Genomic DNA, 25,918 nt, shown 5'->3' with positions numbered 1-25,918 from the left:
TAAAAAGGAATTTGGCAATATCTTCAAAGCTAAAGGAGAAGTGGAAAAGAAACTAAAGGAAATAAACCAAATTCTCATCACAGAAGGCTATACAGATGAAAGGAAAGAGATGGCAGAGTCACTGCAACATGAATGGGAAAACAAATGTCTACAAGAGGAAATATTTTGGAGACAGAAATCAAGAGTACAATGGATTAAGGAAGGGGAGAGAAATACCAAATTCTTTCACAGATCCACCATAGCTCACAAAAACAATAACAGAATTGTGAAACTTACAGATCAGCAGGGAATAGAAAGAAACACTCATGAAGAGATGGAAGAGGTTCTAGTCCAGCATTTTCAGAGAATTGCTGAGGAAACCATGGTAGATAGACATCAGTTTACGAAAATATTTACTCAGTACATACCTAAATTGGTATCTAGAGAAGACAATTACAATCTCAACAGACCAGTAACAGAGGAAGAGATTGAGGAAGTCATTACAGAGATGCACAACGGGAAAGCACCAGGCCCGGATGGCTTCAATGTGGAATTTTCCAAAACATGTTGGAGGATAGTAAAATAGGATATTCTGGAGGTAGTGGAAGACTCTCGAAGATTTAAAACAGTCTTGAAGGTGCTCAATGAATCTTTCATAGCCTTAATCCCCAAACAGGAAAAGGCCACCTCTCCAGACAGATTCAGACCTATAGCATTATGCAATGTGGTGTACAAAATAATATCCAAAGTAATTGCCAACCGTCTCAAACCTCTCCTCCCTTCCCTAGTGTCAGAGGAGCAAACGAGATATGTGGAAGGAAGAAAAATTCTTAATAACATAATTCAAGCACATGAAGTGGTTCATTCACTCATTACCAATAAATAGGCAGGTATGATAATTCAGCTGGACATAGCAAACGCCTATGATAAACTTAGCTAGTCGTACATAAGAGCAGTTCTAAAAGCCTATGGCATTGATTACAATTGGATTAAGTGGGTCATGGCACTAGTTACCACTACCAGCTATTCAATTCTTCTCAACAGCTCTCCCTCCAAAACCTTCAAGCCTACCAGAGGTCTCTGGCAAGGTGATCCTATTTCTCCTTTCCTTTCCATTCTAATGATGGAAGGGTTAGGGAGAGCAGTCAAGGCTGCTAAGGAGGAAGGGAGAATTCATGGTCTGAGACTCACCCAAGGTGGGGACACAGTGACTCATCAGCAATTTGTAGATGATCCTATGCTTCAAGGCACACCCACAGTCAAGGAAGCCAAAGCATTTAAGTAGATTTTGAGTGAGTTTGCTATGGCAGCAGGCACAGAGGTAAGTCTTACTAAATCAAAGATTTTCTTTTTCAATACAAATATTTCAATTCAAACAAATCTTTCCAGAATTTTGGGCTTTCAAAGAGAGTCATTGCGCTCGAAGTACCTGGGAGTTCCCCTCACTGACAAACCATTACACAAGGAAATCTGGGAGCTTGTTCTAAATAAGCTAAGAGATAAGATCAACAAATGGACAAATAGAGCCCTAAATCTAGCAGGGAGGCTGATTCTAACTAAGGCTATCCTCCAATCCATCCCTATCTATATGCTATCAGCCATTCCGGCACCAGCTAGTGTAATTATTAAAATAAGAAACATTCAGAGAGACTTTCTCTGGGAGAAAGGTGAAGAAAAGAGGAAATAGACCCTAGTGGCATGGGACAGGGTATGCAAACCTAAATCCCATGGTGGCCTGGGTCTTCATGACCTAGGAATTCTTAACAGAGTTCTAGGAGCCAAAGTCTGGTGGAGATGGCTAAAGGAAATACAAGCCCCCTGGGCAAAACTATGGAAGCAAAAGTATGCTAGGGATTGGTAGGAGAAGAACCTCATAAGAATGACAGGACAAGTAAAAGGTTCACCAATTTGGAATAGGGCATGGGAGAACAAGGCTCTAGTCCAAAATCATAGTTTCTGGGAGATCAGAAATGGAAATCTGGCCTGGTTCTGGGAGGATAATTGGTAGTAGGAGGACAATCTCCGCAGTGAAGAATTAGCAGACATTCACATAGATACCATCAACAAAGGATTAAGGAGGGTAAGTGACTATTGGGATCAATCAAGGAACAATGGTAAATGGCGAATATGGAAACTTCCAGATTACAGGGAAATGGGCATGTTGAATACTCAAGCTATAGCCCTTAATGGTCTTTTAGAAAAGAGACAAATCTTAAGCTCAACCTTGGATGATCAATTAAGATGGGGAAAGAAAAAGGCAAGTTTCTTCACCCTTAAAGAGGCCAAAAGGATAGACACAAGGCTTAACTTTTCAAACATTGATAAGATGTGGAAAGAACTCTGGGATAATCCTCATTAGATGAAAGTGAAACTGTTCACGTGGCTAGTTCAACAGGGCAAGATTCTGACATGGGATAACCTAAGGAAAAGAGGATTTTTTGGCCCCTCAAGATGTCACTTGTGTGGACATCAGGAAGAAACCACTAATCATATCCTGAATAGATGCTCATTCACTACAACACTTTGGAACTGGGTTGGAGATGTCTTTGAGCAGACAGATAGACATGTAAATGACATCATTGCTACACTGAAAAACTGGCGAATTTTTTTTCGGATAATGAGATTTTAAAATCCCCCTGGGTGTTGATCCCAAGGTTATTAATTTGGAATGTTTGGAAGGAGCGCAACAACAGGATTTTCAAGGGTAAGGCGAACCCGGTGAACATCATCCTAAAGCTAATCTTTAAGAAAATCAAAGAGACTGTTCATATCCTGGGAGGTGTCGCTACTGAAAAACCCATAGGATAAAGAGAGGTCAGAAATCCTGGAGAAGTTAGAGCTTAAGGTTAGTCTCCCACGGGGTTCTATGAATATCAACAAGAATAGCTCAGCAGAAAAGGCTTTCTGGCAACCTCCTTCACAAGGTTTTGTAAAATTTAACATAGATGGTGCCTCAAAGGAAATCTGGGAGAAGCAGGTTATGGAGGGGTCATGAGGGATGAGGAAGGAAACATATATGTAATCTTCCATATTTATCAAGGTAGAGAAACCAATAATATGGTTGAGCTCATGGCAATGGAATTATGCTTGGAAACACTGCTTAACTACAACATACATAATGTCATCATTGAGGCTGACTCAGAATTAGTCATTAATTCGATGAAGAGGATAAATGTTGGCACAGCACCAGAGAAAATCTCAGGACACTAGCGGCTTCTGAAAGTATACCAAAGAATCCAATCACACCTAAGAGTGCTAAGAACTCTTAGGTTGGTGCATGTCCGCAGAGAAGCTAACAAAGTAGTGGACTGGATTGCCAATGAGGGGGTTCAAAACAAGCATATCGACTTGTCTTGTTGGTGGGAGGAGGTAATGGATGACAGGTTGAAGGAGGAATACTCATCTCGGGCCCTCATCGACAGACAACAGTACCAGAATAGATCAAGAGACAGAATTTTACTTCATGTCAACGAAGATTAAGTTCACATCAAAAAGTTTATCTGAGGATATGCACTGTCGGTTCTCCAAGGGTGCCTCTGCAAGTAGGAACAAAGGCAGAAATCGTGATAGGAGAAGAGATGAAAGAATATGCTACCAAGACGATCGCCTAAGAGCACCAACACCATGCATAAGGCATTCCATTCAGGAGGCCTCCCTTTCGGATATGTCTTCCTTATGTAATGCATTTGAGGTCAAAGGAAAAGAAATCCAAGGTCAAAAACTGCTCGAGATTTACCACCTGCATCGGGCACCCTCTGACCCGAGAGTGATTTTCTCGGAGGACAAGCGATACCATTCAGCAAGCGACGCATGGTGGTGGGAGAAAAGTGATTACCACCTTCATCGCTGGGTAATCCACGAGCAGATGTGCGGTCCGCTTTGGTTTGTGGCCATCAGATCCGGAGAAGGAAGATCAACGACCACCTTTTGGCGTGCAAGTTGGTGGGCCCGAAAGGATAAAACTACTAATGGTTTACCACCTTCATTGGGCTCCATCCAAACCAAAGACAGTTTTTCTGAAAGGCTAGCGATTCCACTCAGGAAGCAACACGTGGCAGAGGATGGAAAAAAGCAAATCACCTTCATCGCACGGTATTCAGCGGGTTTTTAAGCCGCGTGATATGGACACCAGCCATTGGATTAGTCGGAAAAGATCAATGGTTAGCGTTGATCGAGCATCTTAAGGTTTTTTCTGCTTGTGTTTGTTTCTTGACCGCCGGATAGGAAGGAGACAGATCAACGGTCAGTTTTGAGGCACGGACTTTGGTTCCACTTGCCCACTTACGGTTCCAGGGCAGTCTAGGCATTGTTTCTGTTTGACTTTTGGAGGGTTTTATGGGTACTTTGGGTCTCTTCCCTCTCCCTTTGTGGGAGTTTGTGGTTCTGTGCGTCTGTTGTAACCTGTGTAAATCATTTTTTACCTAAGTTAATAGAAGGACCGTCTCTTGCTTTAGCGAAAAAATAAAATAAAATTTAATACTATAGACATAATTTTTACATTACAAAACAAAATCATTTTATTTATCGCTTAACAAACATATCTAAATACTTTCATTAATACATTCAACTTGATGAAATCATATGTATTTTTTAGGTTTTTCTTTTACAATTATATTTTAATTACATTTATTTTGTTTATTTCTTTGTAATTATATTTAATTCTATATCTTTTATTATATTATTTTATTTCTCTTTTTAAAATAATTTCAAATTAAAAATAAATATACATTTAATTTAAAAAAATATACCGAAAATTAATATAATTTTTTATTCTATTTATATATTAATTTTAAAAAGTAAAATTAATATTATAAAAATAATATATTTTCCCATATAATAAAATTATAACATCAAAAAAAAATAAAAAAATCAAATAATCGTTTAAATCCTCTCCACCACACCCAAGCTTTCTACTGTGGGTCCATAATTACACCTCTTCATAATTGCATGATCAAACAAATAGTTACATCTCAGTCGTGTTTGTACCATCACAACACCCAAGCTTTATGCTTTGCTTCCATAATTACACCTCTTCTCCATAATTACACTACTTGATGGATAGTTACAAATCGTCCTCCTTTGTACCATCTTCACCATGGTCTCTGATCTCTGATGTTTATTTTCTTATTCACATATCTTATTCTTATGATGAACCACATTAAGTAGTTTAAAATAGGTAGACCCAAAAAGTTTGAATGTGATTTAGCAGAAGTATTCTCATGAGTAATACACATCCTGTGTCGTGTAGTGGGGATGATATGTTGTCTTGGGTTAGAAGCTTATGCTATGACATGTTTTTCTATAATACAATTATCTATCTTGATTCCTAAAATTCAATTTACACATCATGTCGAGCTAGTGTAGGTTGTGTGGTGGGGATGTTCTATTGTCTTCCTCCTCTTTGGGGTTACAAGCTTAGACTATGACATATTTATCTGTAATGTCATTATCTATCTTGATTCCTCAAAATAACATGTAGATATTATTTGTGAGTTATCTATCTTGATTCGTTATATTCCTCAAAATAACATATAAATCTTATTCGTGTACATAGTTAATACTAAATCAACACAATAAACCACATTTAGAAAAAACAAAAATAACAACATGTTATTTCGATACTTAGCTAATACCAAATCAGTATAGTGAACCAAATAAAATAAAAATAACTATATAATCATGAATCTATTAGTTGACGGGAAAAGGAATTATTACACCACCTCAATAAAATAAAATAACTCTGCTCGTCGCTGAGACTTCGGGGTTTCAGTTAATTGCACGTCGTTTCATCCTTCCAATAATTAAAGAAGGATTTGAGTTTATATTTTTTTATTAACAAATACATATTTTTAATTATTAAATCAATTAAATTAAAAATGATACATGAGTCTTATAAATCACATGATTTTTATATTAAAATTTCATAGTACAAACAGACTCCTCTTCTATATCTTAGAATTTTACAATTTGAAAGCAATTGAATCTCACGAGGAATCAACTGTCCCTCTTCTCTACTGCAGAATTTCACAATTTATAAGCAGTCTAATCTCAGGAGGAATCACCTGTAAATTACGACAGTCCTTGAGATTCAGATACTTCAGATCTTTGAGTTCTGCAATTTCAGATGGCAAGGATTCCAAATGATGACGTTTGCTGGGATCTAGAAATTTGACATTTTTGAGATCTCTCATTTCACATGGCAATGATTTTAATCTTTTACATCCACTAAGATGTATATTCAATTTGAGTATAGTTCAGACCAAGAAATTCAAGTTGTTTCAATTGCCCCAATGATCCAAAATCATTGTGGCACCGTGTAACTTAAACATAACACCCTTAGACAGACAAGGTTAAGCAAAAATGCTTCCGGAATCTCTTTTAATTCATCGTGGGTTAGAACTAGGCTGACCAATTTTGGACATCTCAATTCCTTGTCTGGTAGAGACGTAATATTGCAACCAAAAAGGAAGAGCCTCCTGCAATTATCGCGAGTCTCGATGTCAGGGAAAAGGGCGTTGATGTTGGGGCAATGCTGACCTTCCATGGATACAAAATTCTCCTATCTCTCTCTGCCACATAAATTGCCTTGTCGCGTGCAACATCATGAACTCCAAATGTAAAGACCCAATAACTGGATCAACCAATTGCTCACAACTTGAATAAGGAATGATATGCAAGTAACTTTATGTAGTTGTAAGCAGTATCCATTAAGGTTTCCACATCTTTTCTTTTTACTATACCTTCTACAATCCACATGTGTGATATAATGTGCACCGGAGTGTAGCAAATCCAACCTCCCAAACCAGAAAATGGGTGATTTGCAAGAATTTAACAACCTCCCAAACTAGAAAATGGGCGATTTGCAAGAATTTAACAACCTCCCAAACTAGAAAATGGGTGATTTGCAAGAATTTAACATCTCAAAGCAGAAAATCGGGTGATCTGCAATAATTTAACCTCTAAAACTTAGGCGAATCGGGCCAAATGAGTTTTGCATGGTTTAGCCGCCCTTTTTTTTGGGGGCTAAAATGAAAAAAATAATTATATTTTAAATAAAAGTTGAGCTATCTATATCAAATGGGTGTTTTATAAAAAAATTTCCCCTCTAAAATGAAAAACTCCTTAAATTTCACCCTTGAGCTAAAATTTATTAGTCTTATTTAGTATTTTTTGAGAGATTTACTAGTATTTCATTACTCAGTGCTTTCTATGTTTACATTTAGTTTAGTATTTTATGGCTATTTTAGACTTCAACATAATGTCAATGTCATTGTCATATGATGAATTTACTTTTTATCGTTTTTGAAAATTTGATGTGCATTGCATAATTTCAATTGTCAAATGATGAATTTATTAATTTAATTTAGATGTACCTTTCATCATGCCATATGATGAATTTAGAAGGAACATTGCATAATGTCAAATGATGGATTCAATTTAGTAATTTACTTTTAGATTTGCAATGCAGAAATGTCAAATGATAATAGTATAATATGTAATGATGATCATATTTAGTCTTTATATGTATATTTCATAATTATTAAGATTTTCTATTTGGTTATTCACATATTTTTGGGATTTTATTTCTTTATTTTTATATATTAAAATTTTAATAATTTATAATTTTATAATTTTTATGACTATAACGTCCCCCCGTTTCCTCGAAAAATCCCTAGAATTTGGGGTTGCTTATATACTCCCCCCTTGTGCATATCCTAGCTCCCGCATTTCCTCTTCCTGGAAACTCAGTGCAACATTGCAAATATATGTCAAAAGTAATTATAATCGTTTGCTTTTAGATTTAATTTAAAAAATGTTATAAAATAAAATATGTATAAATTATTTTGATTGTGAATTGAGTTACGATTTTTGGATAAGTCATGGTATTGACCCATGGTATTATAGCAAAGCATGTTTACAACTTAATAATATATGTGGTAAAGTGGTCATCAACATACATTAAACAATACATTAAATAGTTCATATATGTTAGCTTTTTGGTCTGACCCAATGGGGATTTGAACATTAAATATTGTGGTTTACATTACTTTATACATTGCAATGGCCAATTAAACTATCCCCCATAGGCATTAAATAATCCATAGTAATAATTTTTTTTTGAAGTTTAACTATGCAAATTTAAATTTTTACCCTTATATAAGTTTATTATTAATCTTATTATATATTAATTGTGGATATTAATATTTTTATAATAATTTTCAATAAAATCTAATAATAATGTTGACATCATCGCTACATCGATATTATAATTTATTTATTTATTTATTCCGTGGTAACTTTCTATTAATTATAAAAAGTTACATACATAGATGCACATAGTGCATTCCCAAGTTGCACCACTCAAAAAGTTGGTGCCCATAAAATCAATGCCAAAAAAACTATAAAAAAATTAAAAAAATTGGGGCTAATAAAAAAGTCTTAGTCACCCTTTTCTCCCTTTCTTCTTTTCTACAATTTTCCATCCTCCTTGAACATGAGTGGTTGTTACAATAATTAGTTGGTTATCTTCTGTCTACATCGGCTGTTTCTTATCTGAGTCTAAACTCCTAGATGTATAAGGAAGCTTGAATCCTGTTACCTCCTTCTCCTTCAACATTTCTTGGCCCGAGTGACCTTTTGCTCTTGGATTTTGTGAAGATGATCCTCCTGTTCCTTGCTGAATCAATTCTTTGTTCACTAAAGATGTATGTGGATTTGGGATTTCCTTAACGACAGGGGGTCCCAAGTCCTCCTCTTCCTCTTCTTCGTCGGGTTGTGGTGTTGGGAAATGCCATCCCTTTGGCTTTTTGATAGGTTTATTTTTCCTCTTAGGGTCTTTCTTTACCAAAGGACATATGGTTTGTAGATGTCCAATTTGAAGACATAGATGACATCCAAATGGAGTGTTCTCATAACCGAAGAACTGGGTCTAGCTCTGGTTCTTGTGTGTCAAAAAGATACAATTAGGTAGTCCTTTACTAAGGTCTACCTCTAGACATATCCCAGGAAATATATAAATTGATTCTTCAGTTATTTGTGTATCCATCTTGATATATCTCCCCAACATGTTGTTGATTCCTCCAGTAATTTTGGGTGCCATAAATGAAGGGGTAAGTTATCAATCTTGCCCATACCAATATTTTGGAGACTGTTATTGTATTAGCATCAAAATTTGGGAACCATGGGGTGATAAATAATCCCGCATTTCCCCAGAGCCAATGACCCTCATGTAAAACCTGATCTCTAATCTCTAATGATCCAAATTTTACCATGAAGAAATCCTTTGAGCATAAGTGAATCTCACAGTTTACCGTCCAGTTCGTAAAAATCCATTGGAAAAGATCCATGGGTTTTGGAAAAAAACCTTTGAACCTGAAAATAATTGTTTGGTATTGATATGTTGTACAAATATTATTGATCTCTGCTAGATCTACTATCATTTCCAGAATATCATTCATCTGCTCTATAATATAGGGCCCAGGAATATGGAATTCTCTTTGTCCTAACTAATTAGTTAAGATTATTAATTTATTAACAACCAACCTAGATCCATCTTAACATCAGATCTACCAAGCACCAAGAGAGATCAAATATATTTTCAATCAAAAAGAGGTTTGTACCTCACAGAGATTTGATCCCTCTCGGTGTTTGGTAGATTCAGAGTTAAGATCGATCTAGGTTGGTATAGACTTTTTTAGCCCTATGTAATGGTTTAGATGAGATAATGCAATATACTTACAAGTTGTAACATTTTTTTAGCTTATCTCTCCCTATCAAGAAAGTATTGATAACTCTTGAGATTATTCTAGACATGCATAAGTCTTTGGATAGTTCATGCTAGAGACTTTCCAAGTGCCCACACCAAGTTTTATGTTTGACTCAACCTTGTACATTTCACATGTGACCGAAACAAACTTAATGATATTTAATTTGTTGAGGCCTCATTGAACTTTAGCATAAGAGAATCTAACAATTAAATTAACCATTAAGGCTCCCAAACTTATCCTAGAATGTAACAATTTTTTAGTTTATCTCACCCTATGAAGAAAGCATTGATAACTCTCAAGATTATTCTAGACATGCATGAGTTTTGGATAGTTCATACTAAAGATGTTCCAAATGTACACAATATTTTTATTTATTTATTTTTATTTATTTTTATGTTTGACTCAACTTTGTACATTTCACATTTTTTTTTTTACTCAACTTTGTACATTTCACATGTAACCCCAGAAAACTTAATGAGATTCAATTTCTTAAAGCCTTATTGAACTTTAGCGTAAGAGAATCTAACAATTAAACTAACCATTGAGGCTACCAAAATTTCCCTAGAATAACTACAACCCAAAGCTCACAACCTTATAGAATCACTAAAGTGATAAAGATATCAAAGATATAAATAAAATGAATAGGAAAAGAATCCCACTTGTGACAAGAGATGAACTTTGTATTCAATAAATAAAAACATATCTTCTTATATCTATTAAAGGGGAGAAGGAAAGATGGTATGTACTTCTTTGTTTTAATTTATTATTAATATTAGTAAAATATATCTAAATCGTAATATAATTAACATAAATATTAATTACACTAATATCTTTTCTTTTCTTAATGATCATTTTGAAAAAAAACATTAAATTTACTTTTGTAAATTCAATCTCATCATTTTCTATATGTTTAATGAAATCATTTTTTTATTTAAATTGTCTTTAAAAAAGACAAGCTCAAAAACAAAATAAATCACACAAATAATTAATAAAATCATTTTATAAACCAATATGTTCAATTCTCTCATATTTTACTTATAACATCCTCTCACTACTATAGGCTTTAAGTTTTTAACTTGATTCATGAGGATTTGACAATTATAATTATTTTAAGATTATTACTTTAATATATAATAACTTACGTATAATTAATAATATTTAAAATTAACATAAAAATAATATCCATAAAATAAAATAAAATAATATATATATATATATATATATATATATATATATATTTTAATTATAAAAAAAACAATATAATATTAAAAAATTATTAAAATACTCAATTTATTTTATTGGCATCAAACACAATGTTAATTTGAATATATATTTTGCATAATAAAATTTTATTAATAAAAATTATGATCATAGCATCCTTAAATTAAAATTTCATTCTACACGAAGACTCCTCTTCTTTAATGTAGAATTTGAGAGCATTATACTTTTAAGGGGAATCACCTCCGACTGATCCTAAGATCCAGATATTTGAAATCATTGATTTCTACAATTCCACGTGGCAATGCTTTTTTTAGATGACGACATCTCCCGAGATTCAGAAAATTGAGAATTTTTAGAGCTCTCATTTCACATTGCCATGATGGTAAGTTTGTACATCCCTTGACATGTAAAAATCGAAGGTTTTAAAGATTGCGAATGCCTCAATGCACATCTACAATTTCAGTGTAATTCACACAAAGAAATTCAAGTTGCTTTATTTGCCACAATGATTCTGAAAATAATTGTAGCCCGTGTTACGTGAATCTAACACCCTATGAGACAGGAGGTTAAGGAAAAATGCTTCCGGAATCACTTACAAGTCAAAATCGTGTCCTACATTAACCAGTTTTGGATATCTCAATTATGTTGTTGCAGAGACGTCACTACTATAAAGGGAGAGCCTCTTGCAATTACCTCAAATGTCGATGTGCGGGAAAAGGGCGTCGATCTCTGGGCAATGTTGACCTGCCATGGATACACAATTTTCCAAAACAACTGGAATAAGGAGCAATCTGCAACTAGCTTTACATAGTTGTGAGCATTATCCATTAAAGTGTCTACATATTTGTTCTTTAGATGAGACATGTCAATAATTGCACATAGTTTTTATGTTTCCAATAATTTTAAGGGAGTAGTTGAATTTTAAATTTTTTTTGTAGAAGCACTGTTTGAATTTTGTTTTTAACGATGAAAATGGATTCAGCACCATCTAAATCACCTAAAAAATCTAAAATATTGAATCTCAACTACTATAACTTAGATTTACAAAAATCCTTGTCAGATTTTCTCAAAATATAACTGAAATTTCCATTAGGCAAAAAAAACTAATAAAAAATATCTCATTAGACTACTGCTAATCAAAAAAATTTGATTTTATAATGGTTATTAACAAATACATATTTTTAATTAATCAATTAAATTAAGAATGATATGTAAATCTTATAAATTATAAAAATTATATATAAAAATATAATTGAAAATATATTTATTTATATAAAGAATGTATTTTGCACGAAAAAATTTTATTAATAAAAAAATTACGATCACATCCTTTTTATATTAAAATTTCCAGTACAAACATGAACGCGAAAATTTGAGAGCAATTTAATCTCACGGGGAATCACCTGTCCCTCTTCTCTACCGCAGAATTTCACAATTCGTAAGCAGTCTGATCTCAGGAGGAATCACCTGTAACTTACGACAGCCCTTGAGATTCAGATATTTGAGCTCTTTGAGTTCTGCGATTTCAGATGGCAATGATTCTAAATTATGACATCCGCTGAGATCCAGAAATTTGAGATTTTTGAGATCTCTCATTTCACATGGCAATGATTTTAACCTCTTACATCCACTGAGATCTCTCATTTCACATGCCAATGCCTGAATGCACATATTCAATTTGAATATGGTTCAGATTAAGATATTCAAGTTGTTTCAATTGCCACAATGATTTTGGCAATAATTGTAGACCCGTGTTATTTAAAGCCAGCACCCTCAGAAAGACGAGGTTAAGCAAAAATACTTCTCGAATCTCTTTTAATTCAAGATTGAGTGTTAAAGATAGACCTACCAATTTTGGACATCTCAATTCCATGTCGGGGAGAGATGTAATATTGCTACCAAAAAGGCAGAGCCTCCTGCAATTATGGCGTGTCTCGATGTCGGGGAAAAGGGCGTCGATGTCGGGGCAATGTTGACCTGCCATCGATACAAAATTCTCCTCTTTCTCTGCCACATAAATTGCCATGTCCCGCACAACATCGTGAACGCCAAACGCAACGCTCCAATAACTGGATCCACCAACTGCTCTCAATTGGAATAAGGAACGATCGGCAAGTAACTTTACATAGCTGTGCGCAGTATCCATTAAGGAGTCCAAATCTTTGCTCTTTACTATACCTTCTGCGATCCACACCTGCGATATAATGTGCACCGGAACGTACGAGTCCTCTGGAGCCATCAAACAATACAGAAAACAGGTTTTCAAATGAGCATGGGGTAAATTATCGTAGCTCCATCTCAATCGCTCATACAGATCTCGATCAAGTCGAGGATGAGTAATTGGAAAATTTGAATCCACAGTCTGAATCTGCCTTAAAGCAAGGTTCCACTCATTTACAGCCCGGTTGCCAATCATTGTTGAAGCTATGACATTTATAGCCAAGGGCAACCCTTTACACTCCTCTGCGACGACTCTAGCAGTATGCTCTATCTCGTCAGGCACATGCTCGTCTTTGAAAGCTACTTTGCAAAACAATTCCCAGGCTTCCTCTCTTGGCAGTGGCTGTATTTGCATGGACTGGTCTGCATTCATTTCTGGAATCAGATCTCTATTTCGAGTAGAGAATACAACTTTGCTCCCTTTGTTCTCGCCAAATTCCACGCCCAATTCTTTCAGAGTGACTGCGCTCCACAAATCGTCTAAAATTAGGAAAAATTTCTTCGTCCTCAGATGTGCCGACAGCTTCATCTTCCGCGAATCAACATCATTATAAGAATAGGCACTGAGGTCTAAATTGATTGCAGAAGCCATACGACTCTGCAAGTCCAGAATGGAAAATTGGGCAACTGCAACCCAAATCATATGATCAAAAACACCACTTACCTTGTAGGTGTTGTAGACCTTTTTTAGCAACACTGTTTTGCCAACCCCACCCATCCCATATACAGCAAATATCCGATCGCGGGGGGCCTCTGTAAGCCACCTCTCAAGTCGTATTTCAGCAGATCTAATTTCCAACCCTATCAGTCCGGTGTCTGGTTCGTCTTGAAGCAGTAGATTCGCCTGTTGTGGCGCCGCGGACTCAATCTGTTGAGCACTGTGAAACACAGAGAAGTCGGTCTGAAGATTGTGAAAGAGCTCATCAAAAGTTGTCTTCCACTTTCGGATTTCTGTAGAAAGTTCAGGCTTCCAAAGGAGGCAACTGATACACCGCTGCCGCCTTCGAGAGCAATCGATCAACTCTCCTGCTTTTCCAACTGCGTCTTGCATCCTTAGCAGACAATTTTGCAGAGATTGAGGGGGCGTCTTTTGCCAATCTTGAAATTGATCTCTAACATCGAGTAAGAGAGTCTTCATACGATTTAACTGCCCTTCAAGAATCTGACGGTTCTCATCCAACCGAATAACATCGTCCATTTGTCGGATGAGTGCAGAAATAGCGCTACTGACCGTATTGGCCGCCACTTCAGTGATAATAGCAGCCATTGCCCATTTTTTTGGCTTCGCAACAGAAGAATCACGGGTCTGAAGGGGCTATAGACAATCATATATAAACACGAACTTGCAATGAGATACAGGGCAATGGATAGGCAGTCATTAGTCATTATTAAAAAAGCAAGCTGACTTGACTTATTATAAATCATATATAAATATAAAGATACAGAGGATTAGTATATTAGTAAAATCAACAATGGGATACACAGTTATCAGACGTCATTGCTTGTTAAATATCCTTCAATCCTTTACATAAATATGGAATTAGAATTTATAGATTTTCATTTCATAAATGTAAGAAAGGTATAACCTACTTTATATAAAATTTGAAAATAAATCTTTAATAGTAACAATTTAAAACAAATAAAAAAGTAATATCAATATTTAATTTTAATAATTTTGTTACCTGACTTTTTCTTCAAAGGTGTAACCCAATTTTTTTTATAAATATTAATAATATTTAGTTAAATTGAAATATTATATATTTATATGTATATGTATATGTATAGTTTATTAAGTCACGCGAGTATAATATTTAATTAAATTAAAATATTGTATATTTATATATAGTTTATTAAGTTATTTGAGTCTCCAGATGATTAGTATATTTAATTTGGTTTGAGTAGTTATCATTGAGGATCTCAGACTTGTTTAATTTGGTTCGAGTAGTTATTATCGAGGATCTCACACTTTTGTTTAATTTGGTTCGAGTAGTTATTATCGAGGATCTCACACTTTTGTTATTCATAATGTGGAAACTAGTGTTTCGGATTAATCACATCAGTATTGGGTCGAGGTTTCGAACCAACTAATGTGGTTCATCCTCAGGAAAAGGTGAGAAATCAATTGATCTCAAAGAATAAATAGTAGGGATGCATCATTGTTCAGATAACAGGATGCGTCATTGTTCAGGGTTAGCCGTTTAAAATTAACTGTTGGTGAAATCATTACTAAAGAAAGAAAAAAATATTTAAAAATACGTGAGAAAGAAATGTTTGTTAAATTATTGGTGAAATCATTACCAAGGAAAGAAAAGAATATTTAAGAATACGTGAGAAAGAAATGTTTGTTAAATTATTTAATATTTAGTTAGAAACCATCTATTATGTAATAATTAAATATTTTATATGATATTATAAATTATTAATCAATTTATATAATAATATTATGTAAGAATAATTAATTTAGAGAATATTATTCGTTAGGGTTGGCCTATTCAATATACATTTGGTTGAAAACTAGATTAATTATCAATTTATATAATACTATTAAATAAATAAATTTTTAATCCAATGTGATTAATCCCAAAGACTCATTTCTACATTTGAGGATCTTTTAAGTTTTCAAAATCATGCTCCCCACATCATCCCTTAGCATGATTAGATTTTTATCCATAAAGTTTCCAACTAGGAACCTTTACACCATCCAATGCCTTAACAAAACACCTTGTCACCAATAAAAACATTAATATTTGTTTTTTTTTAATTTTAATTTTAAAAACTTAAAAATATAATTTAAAATATAATTAAATTAAAATATTTTAAAGATAACAAAATTTACATTCTAAAACATATTGGGAATCCGTGATTTTTTTTTTTTTAAATCATAAAATAATTAATAATATAAATATGTTAATGTGGAGTGCATTAATTTAGTCATATTTCTACAAAATGATTACTGAAATTTTTACATTTTTATACATACATTTTAAACTAAATGGACATATAACTATTAATAAAACTTTCAAGTATTATACTAAATATTTTCCATTTTTCACCTATTTATTAACTTTTATATTCTATTCTAATAAAATCATAGTAGAAAATAATAATACTCTTCATTAGAGTTGTCTTTAGTGAGGTTTTTTTGGATGTTTTTTAGGTGCGTTTTTTGGATCTAATTTCTCTAAAATTCCATAGGAATTTATTGAAATCACAAGTTTGATAGGTAACCCCTACACAATCAAAGTGCACTAGGAGATTTTCAGGGTGCTGAATCGATATATATAGTAAAAAAAAAATAGTTTAACTAACACAAATCAAGATTTCACCTCAAGTCGTTATTGATATTTTACATGGATGTATATCCAAAAACTTTTGGAGGAAGATTGAAGAAATCCAAAAGTAGTTTATACCCTAGAACCTTAAGATTAAAGGAAATACTCCCTACCATGTCCACCTGCAAGCCTTACCCCATTGAAAGGACAATTTACCAAGAATCTTATGTATAAGAAGAAATTATATAACATGAATGCGAAGAGGTTCCTAAAATTGCTTCTAGTTGTACCCAAAACCCCCACCTTCTACTCAAACTGGGGAGGCATAAGGATGCATACAGATGCCTAATCATGGTTGGGTCATTGGGAAATAAAGGAAGAGATCATCTTGCAGAACCCATACAATATTAAAAATATTGTTGCTTCCAAATTTAAGGAGAAATTATGGGACAATGAAGAGCTCGAAGGAAAAAGAAAACTAAGATATTATATATAGGTGATTAACCCCAATCTAAAAAACCAAAATTGTCTTTCTATATTGACTAGTGTTAAGAAGAAAATGAACATTGCCAAGATAATAACAAATTCTCATCACCTTCAGAGTGAAACTGAACATCCTCCAATTCCCAAAATCCCATGGGATGAATGGGTTTCACCTATGGGATCCTAAGAGGGTTAAAGATGAAAAACATTTTTTATTCAATTTTCCATTTCATACTCACACTCAATCTAATCTTCAAAATATTTGTCACACTACTGATCTTCTTGATCTTTTAAACCAATAAAACTATGTTTATTTTGGAATTCTTCTCACGCTTCTTTTTTATTATAAAAATAAAATGTTAAAGAATACCTTCTTAAGGTTGGGTAAACCATATAGGTATTAGTGGATGTTCTTCTTCATCATTAGGGTCATGATCATCATATATTACTCAATATTATTTATTTATTTATTTTCTTTCTTTCCTTCTACATATAGAGAAATTAGGAGATTTGTGATTGATGTAACTAGGCAACAGACACAAAAAGACACACCCTCAAAAAGCAAGGGATGTCAGGAGCATGATGTAGTTCTTTGTTAAGGGAATTTATATTTATAACTATATGTGACCATAAAAAATGCATCATAATTATCTAATTAGTTTTAATTATTTCCTTAAATATATCCAATAATATCTCTCTAACTATCTCCTATGATCTATCCATTATTTCATCCACGATTTTTTCAACAATATTCATCTCTATATTTGCTAGATTTTCTCCACCTCAAGGCAAGACTCTATCAATCAATTTGTTATTGATCACTATTAGTTTAGCATTGACCAATACAATTTATAATATTTAACTTTGAAAAAGGAATATTTATTTTTCAATATTATTGAAGAAATTATTTTTCAAGCATTTGATTGGACCATAAATTGAAGGTCTTATTGTAGCCTTTTTACAATAAAATGCCATGTGGATAATTGCCTCATATTTTTTTGCCATAATTTTTAAATGCAGTTGCAATATTTATGCCATGATTTTTAGATATTTGTGGAATAAATTTTCATTATTAAGCTTCATAACCATCTAAAATTAAATTCTTTGAAAATAGCCCATACTCACATAAATGACATATTTACCATCAAGTATTTGTATAAAAGATAGATGGAACCAGGATGTAAATAAATATACTTACCAAGAGTAACTTCCCTCCCTTATTTATGTGCCTTTCAACACTTTAACAAGTAGGAGACTTAGTTGTGGTTATTACCTACCAAAAAAGTACGCAAGTTCTTTCCCCTTCGCAGACAATTAATTTTTCCACGTCATATATTAATTTGCAAATTTTCTAAAAGAATAATTTCCATTTGAGTAGCAGGGACTACCCTACCCTGGACCACTTTCTCTTACATAGACTTTCTAGAATACGCATACACTATTAGAATATTCATAATATCATCCATTGAAAATTACAAATAGGTACTATTTTTTTACGTGTCCTCTTTAATGAGCATTCTTCATTAAATTGGTCCTTTCTCATTAATTTTCTTTTTTTGTCCTTTTTCTTCATCTTTAATAGTTATTTGGTATTCTTCCTTCTTGATCTTCTCTGCTATCATCTTGTACCTACATAAATATTAGTTGAAGTACATATGAAAGAATCACCATCTACTAGAATAAATGGGTTGTCAGTCATTACATCCACTAGTTCTCTAGAAAACTTATTCTCATACATGCTTCATCAACCATTCTTTCATCATAATTTTCATACATATCCCTCTTACTCTATATCAGCACTCTCATTTTCATCGTCCTCAATCTCCTGGGTTCCTGACTCAATTGTAACCTTGATGTCGATGCTCCTAAATCATACTCCCTAGGAAAAAAAATCTTCATAGACACAAATCCATGGGTCCTCTATCTCTTGCAAAAATTTTCCTCATAGTTATATCTTCTTTTTCATATCCTCAATCATCATTTTATTCCTACACAAGACCCTTTTTCTTTACTTGAAATCTACTTGATTGCCTCCTCACTAAGATCGATGACTCTGTTAGGTGTAGACTACATCAAATCGATGGTTCTACCCACATATAGTTTCTCTCTTAATGATTTGAGATCCTCGTTTAGTTTATGCTTACCACAATAACACATGATGAAAAATCTCTTACATTAGTGGTTTTTTACCTCGAACATTATCGAATCGGGTACACACAAGTTCAAAAGTTTTTAATCTCTAACCAATATCATTATAAAATGACATTATCCAAGAACTATTACTTAGGGATGTATTCCTTCAAGGATTTATTGTATATACCTCTCAACCCACACACAAAATACTTTTATTTATAACTCACTTCATTTTCTTCTTCAATGTTAACCATGCTTCTATTTCTTTTTTCCTCCATCTTTTGTCACTTCATCCTTTTTCTTTCCTGCATCATTATCCACTTTTCTTTCCTATTTTTTCATATGTGATTTGTAAATTTTTGTGGACATTCCACTCTTCAATTCATCACAACAAATCTCACAAATTGTACTTAAAAATCTAAAATCTACACCACAAGGGTTTATTTCTCTTTACATTTTTAGATATGTAAATTACTGATTATTGTGTATGCATGTTGATTATAATTACAAAAATAAATAGAGAAAAATGAAATAAAAACTCATAAATTGTGACTAACACAAAATATATCTTGGGAAACCCTTTCGGGAGAAAATCCAGTTGGAAGGTGAGGTCGCTTTGCTCTCTTTATTTGAATAGAAAATGGATGCAAGTACAAAGAAGGCATGTGTCTCGTGGTCTACCACAATGCAAAAATAATATATGTGTGCTCTCTCCCTATCCATGTTAGTTATTCTATTTGTCTATGCAAAAAAATGCACTCAAAAAGCATGGAAACCCTTTTCCTCCTAGTGGCCCATTTATAACATAACCTAATAGCCAAGTAGTAGTTAGGTTTGACTCCTTTAAATCTTAACCAAAGTTACAATATGGACTATTCTAGAATCTTATTCATCATTATCACGTGCCTAGCATATTTTCAGTGAATAAATGGGGATGACTTGGAATCCCCTTGAATTATGTTGGTGAAAACAAGAAGGTCAACTTCTGAGTGGCATAAATTTTCCATATGGACTCCAACCAAGATGATTCTTGCATTTTTGGAAAGGTATTTGTGTGTAGAATAGGAGAAAAGAGTGTAGCACTAAAGTGTCAAATTTTTACCCCATAAAAAACACTTTTTGATGCCTCAAAATGCTTCGAGAAGATTTTAGGCCCTAATTTCCCAAATTGGGTCTCGCAGATAAAAATGGTTCTATCAGATGATTCCTCCACTTTTTCCATGCTAAAATAATTGATGTGGATGAAAAACAATATAATTATCAAATGTGAATCACTCCCCATTTTTGGAGACTTTTAGTCTTAAAATGCTTTCAGTGAATGAGGTGAGGAAATTTATCCTCCACCATCTCTCAGGTGTGCCATTTAGCTTTGGCTAGAAGTTCTCCTTTCAATCCAATCTGTTAAAGTTCGTTTTGTCCCTATCTTGTAGTTCTAATCCTTTTCTGCAAAACTATATCTTCTATCTTCTATAACTTACTTGGGGCCTGCAAGTACTATAGTGGCTAGTGATATATATGGATTATTGTCTCCTTACCCATTAGATAATGCTTCCACTTCTTCACAGATTGCACCATTTCATAAACCTCCTTATCAAAAGTAGGGTAGTTAACAACTGCCCCATGAACTAATTTAGAATAGTAGCATACAAGTCTTCCCGCCCATATCAAGATCGTTCCCATAACATACTCATCGGGATCTATCTCCACTTGAAAGGGCTTATCCAAGTTTGGTAGTGCAAGAACTAGTGCTTGACTAATCTTCTTCTTTAACTCATCAAATGCCCTTTGTTTACCCTTTCCCCACTAGAAACTCTCGCCACTTATTAGTATGGCATGGAGTGATGTTGTTACCACTAAAAATGAGGCTATGAATTTCCTCAAGTATTGTGTCACCCCAACAAAACTCCTAACCTCAGAAACATTAGTAGGCACAAACCATTTTATGATGGCCTCCATCTTGGCAGGATCTATTTTTGTCTCTCCTCCACCCATCACATACCCTATATACACCAGATACTACTGTGAAAACTCACACTTCTTGATATTTTCTAGAAATTTGTGGTTATTTAATGTCTCCAACACCTACATCAAAGGTGAGATGTTCTCCTCCTAGGTAGCACTATATACCAGTATATAATCCAAATATAAAATAACAAATGAATCTATAAAATTGTGCATCATATCATTCATTACCCTCATAAACATAGTTGGTACATTGCATAAGCCAAATGGCTTGCCTACCCATTCATACAAACCTTGCCTGGTTTTGAAGGCGTTATTCCAAGTATCTCATTCTCTGACTCGAAACTATTTATATCTAGACTTTAAGTCCACCTTGGTGAAGTATTTCACTTACTACAGCTAATTCAACAAATCATCAATCTTGGGTAGGGGGTACCTATTCTTGAGTGTGATTTTCTTCAATGCAATGTAATTAATACACATCCACTAAGTCCCATTCTTTTTGGAACTGTGATGATGGTTGACCCACATGGTGGTGTACTTAGTCGAATGACACCCCATTCTAGTAGTTTTTTCAATTGTTTCTTCACCTCACTTGCTCCTATAACAAACTAACTGTACAACCCAATATTTAGCGAGGGAGCCATTGAAATATTTGGATATTATGCTCTGCTTCCCTCTTGGGTGGTAGCCATTTAGGCTCCTTAAACACATCCCTATAAGCCTATAGAAACTCTACCAGTTGTTTTTTATGTTTCTTAGTACACCCCTCTAAGGATGCCTTTGCACTTGTTAACTCTTCTACAAGATGATTCTCTCTTAAAAACAATAAAACAAACTTCTTGCTAGAAATGATCATTTTCATGGCTTGGTTGGCATTTGCTGGTGAAAATTTTAACTTTCCTTTGTGCACATTTATGGTGAACGATTTTCCATCATTGGTGAGCTGGTATTGTTGGCTGTGCACATGAATATTTCATATTACATGTACATGTAGGGACTTCCAAACACCACTCCACATACATCAAAGGGAACTACATCTAATTCTACCTCATTAATAAAATAAATACAGATAACTAATATAATTTTTCATTGTTTTGTTACCTTTAGCTATGCTTCCTTATTTACTAATCCTAATGCTTGGATGATCACAAACTTCCAATGCAAATTTATATACTAGCTTTACTGAAATGAGATTTGCATGTGATCTTCAGTCAAAGAGCACAATATGTATCTTCCTTACTTGTATCTTTATGTGGAAGAGTTTGGTCATTTCTTTCTCTTCCTATTGCTAAAGGCTATTGATTTTTCAATAATTTCAAAAATGATTCCTCTAGATACATTAGAACCATAAGTTAATACACTTACATTCTAAAAGCATAGATGGATCATATCAATGCACTAGAACACCAAATTAATAAGCTTACATGCTAGGAAATAAGATCTTTAGGTGAACAATATGGTGAATTATCTTCCAAACATCATGGCCAACCCCACCATAATTGTCAAAAAAGGAGTTGGCAACAACAACATTCAATTTCCATTGGTTTAAAGCATGTTTTCAACATTAAAACACCAACATCATTCCCAATACTTTCTTGAGTTTTGCTAAATTTATTTTTTCTACTTTGATTTTGTTTAACTCTAAGATGTATACATTCTCTCAAATAACATCTTTAAACCAAACACTATTAATATTTTGTATCTTACTATATAAAATTTATATTAAAGTATTTTTTGCTACAAAATATAGAATTTAAATTTTTTTAAGGATGGTGGATATCCTTTGCCTATATGTATATATATTATATAAGAAATATAACTTTACTTATTATTAAAATACTTATATATAATAAATAAAATATTTATATTTATATTTTATTTTTAATATATATACAATATGTAGATTTTCCTATTAATCAATTGTGTGTATCTTCATATTTATATATTTTACCTATGCCATAATGTTTTAGCCCCTTTAGAGGCAAGATCCTTCTATTGCGATACTTGCAGATGATTCTCCCTTTTTGGTAGCGATACTACATCTCTGCCAACAAAGGAGTTGAGATATCCAAAACTGGTGACTCTAACTTTGGTATGCAAATTTTAATTGGAATTGATTTCAAAAGCATTCTTTTTTAACCTTGTGTCTCTCAGGGTGTTATATTTAGGTGACATGTGGCTACAATTATTGCCAAGATCATTGTGGAAACAAAAACAATTTGAATTTTAGTCCTTGCATTCTCTCGTTGCTAAGGAAAACAGGTAAGGGCTAACCACCAAGGGTGCAATTTGTGGAGAGAGGTCGTTGAGGGAGGGAAGGTCAAACAACAAAGCATAGCCTACTCAGACTCTTATTCCTGCATCTTAGCCCAAATTTCTCAATTGTGCCCTCATCCTCTATTGTTGTTGTCGTCGTCGTCATGTGGAAGCTTTATATTGGTTGGGGTTCAGGACTTCGTTGCAGTCCTTCTCGGTGTGTCTTCTGCTACTCGGGGTCACCACTGCCCTGTTTCCAGTTACTGTCGATGTAGATGGGACGGTTGTGTGGTGAACCTTGTCTACTTAACTCTCTTGCTCATGCCTCTTGACCTGCCTTTCTCGACTATGCCCCTTCCTTTGCAATTGTCATCTATGTCACCATGTGGAATCTTTGTCCACGTCAGGGTTCAGGACTTCACTACGGTTTTGCTTATTATGTCTTTATTGCTCAAGATAATTACCACCCTATTTCTGGTTTTCGTCGTTGTAGTTTTCTTTGGTGAAAGTTTGTCGATATGACTATTGGGTTGTGGCCATGGGATTTGTCGGGTCTTGTCACTTGTTTTTCGTTATCGCATCCCTATGTTGGGTGTTGATCCTACGAGATATTTTATGGGTGTATTATCCCTAGTTCTGCCTTCAGTGTTGGTTGTTGGGGTTTGAAACATTTTTTATTTATGGGTCGGCCACCTTTTCACATCATTTATAGCTCCCACTTGGGATTTTTGCGGCCCTGCATTCCTTGGGGTTTTATTTGGTCGGGTGTGCGTGCCCAAAATTTTTAAATCTCTTTGTGATGTGCTATGGTGCTCGTTGACCCTAGGGTTTTATACAATGAATCCTCTTCTTCATATCTTGTCAGTTGGAGCATCTTCCGGCAGTGCTAGAATGATGTGTGGATGGTCGTTGTTGGGGTATATATTGTGCTCCTTTTGGGGTTTCTTTGAGGGGTTTGTGAACCCTATATCTTGTTATCAATCATATGTAACTGGGATTACACTAGAACATATGTTATATGCATGCTTATGTAAACATCTTTTTAATTAATAGAAAGTTGTTAGTTTTTTCTTTCCTTAAGAAAAACAAAACAGCAAACAAAATCAACTTGAATTTCTTAGTTGAATTATACTGAAATTGATGATGTGCACTCAAGCATTGACAATATTTTAAACAATCCGTTTTTACACCTCAAGGGATATAAATGGTTAAAATCATTTCCATGTGAAATTAGAGATCTCAAAAATCTCATATTTTTGGATCTCAATGGATGTTGTCATTTAGAACCATTGCCATATGAAATCGAAAAACTCAAAGATCTCAAATATATGGATTTTAAGGGTTGTTGTAAGTTATAGGTTATTCCTCCTAACATCAAAATGCTTTCAATTTTCACAATAGAAAAGAGTGTGTTTGAACTAAGAAATTTTAATATAAGAAGGATTTTATCATATTTTTTGTTAATGAAAATTTATTATATTAGTATAGATATATCTTAATTACAGATTTAGCATGTTGCAAGTGGAATAAATCTCTTCAGGTGCAATCCTCTTTTAAAATGTAAAATATGAAAAAAATTGTGTCCCTCTTAGTATTTTATAGATCTCAATGAATTTGGTTCTCTCTCTATATCTAGAATGTGTATTTTTTCATTGTTTAATTGTATTTTTGAATGTTATATTAAAATTGTTAGTCTAAAAAAATTATTGGATTTCAAGCAAAAAATATCTATATACCTAAAAAATATCAAAATGAAAAATAGTGACACTACAAAAGATTTACTACTAAATTTTATTTTTTGTTGTTGTTTTATAGGACATATACAAAAAAAATGTAAACAATATATAATATATACATAGTTGAGATTAAAGTATTTTGCATAGCATGCGTATTGAGACATTTTATCTATAGACTACATTGTCCACATTAAGTTTATTTGTTATTAATATATTTTTAAGTATATGTCAATATTACTTGATCTTGGATATTAAAATATTTTATGAGTAAACAACATTAAATTTGTTTATTATTATAAATATTTTTAAATGTCACATATTATTTTTATATTAAGAATTGAATGAATTACACCTCCTTATTATTCTTATTAGGAAGTATTTGATATTTTTTATTTTATTTTCCAACTTTTAATTACTTTTTTCTTTTGACATTAAATATTTTATTATGTACAACATTATAATATTTTCTTTCTATATATAAATATATATATATAAAAGTGATATCTACATAAATTTGTTAACATAGATCTTCAGATAATTTATTTAAATCCTTCCATGAAATATTTTAGAAATGTATGCGGTTTAAGTATTTTATTCACACTTCTTTTTACTTCTAATTATTTTATTTCTTTTTAAAGTTAGATAAGAAATTATGTTAAGTAATGTGGAAATATTTTATTTATGACTAAGTGTGAGTGAAATAATTTACCACATTGGGTTGTAATATTAACAAAAGATTGAGTGAGAATAATGAGGGTGGGATTATTGATGTTTTGTAATGCTTTTAATTAAAACTAATTAAGCATGTGTATTCATTTTAGTTTTCTATTATAGTTGACATTGCTTTCCTATATAGAGAATATTTTATTTTTATCTTGAGCAATAA

At 33.2% G+C, this 25,918-nt stretch overlaps 1 protein-coding gene across 1 annotated transcript; it reads right to left on the bottom strand.

Annotated features, from left to right (window-relative positions):
- Positions 1-12,612: 12,612 nt before the first annotated feature.
- Positions 12,613-14,454, bottom strand: LOC149150055 (putative disease resistance protein At5g63020). Its single transcript, XM_089442685.1, has one exon. The coding sequence runs from the start codon at positions 14,452-14,454 to the stop codon at positions 12,613-12,615; it is 1,842 nt and encodes a 613-aa protein (XP_089298811.1).
- Positions 14,455-25,918: the final 11,464 nt, after the last annotated feature.

The sequence above is a fragment of the Pinus tabuliformis genome, chromosome 9 (assembly GCF_031772625.1).
Source record: "Pinus tabuliformis cultivar Carrire ecotype Pingquan chromosome 9, CPIR1, whole genome shotgun sequence".
Lineage (NCBI taxonomy): Eukaryota > Viridiplantae > Streptophyta > Pinopsida > Pinales > Pinaceae > Pinus > Pinus tabuliformis.
Note: the sequence above shows the minus strand (reverse complement) of the source record. Positions and strands in the feature narration are given on the sequence as shown.

What these genes read in the sequence shown, in the direction of transcription:
- LOC149150055 (XM_089442685.1), bottom strand. Translation starts at nt 14,454, where the DNA reads ATGGCTGCTATTATCACTGAAGTGGCGGCCAATACGGTCAGTAGCGCT.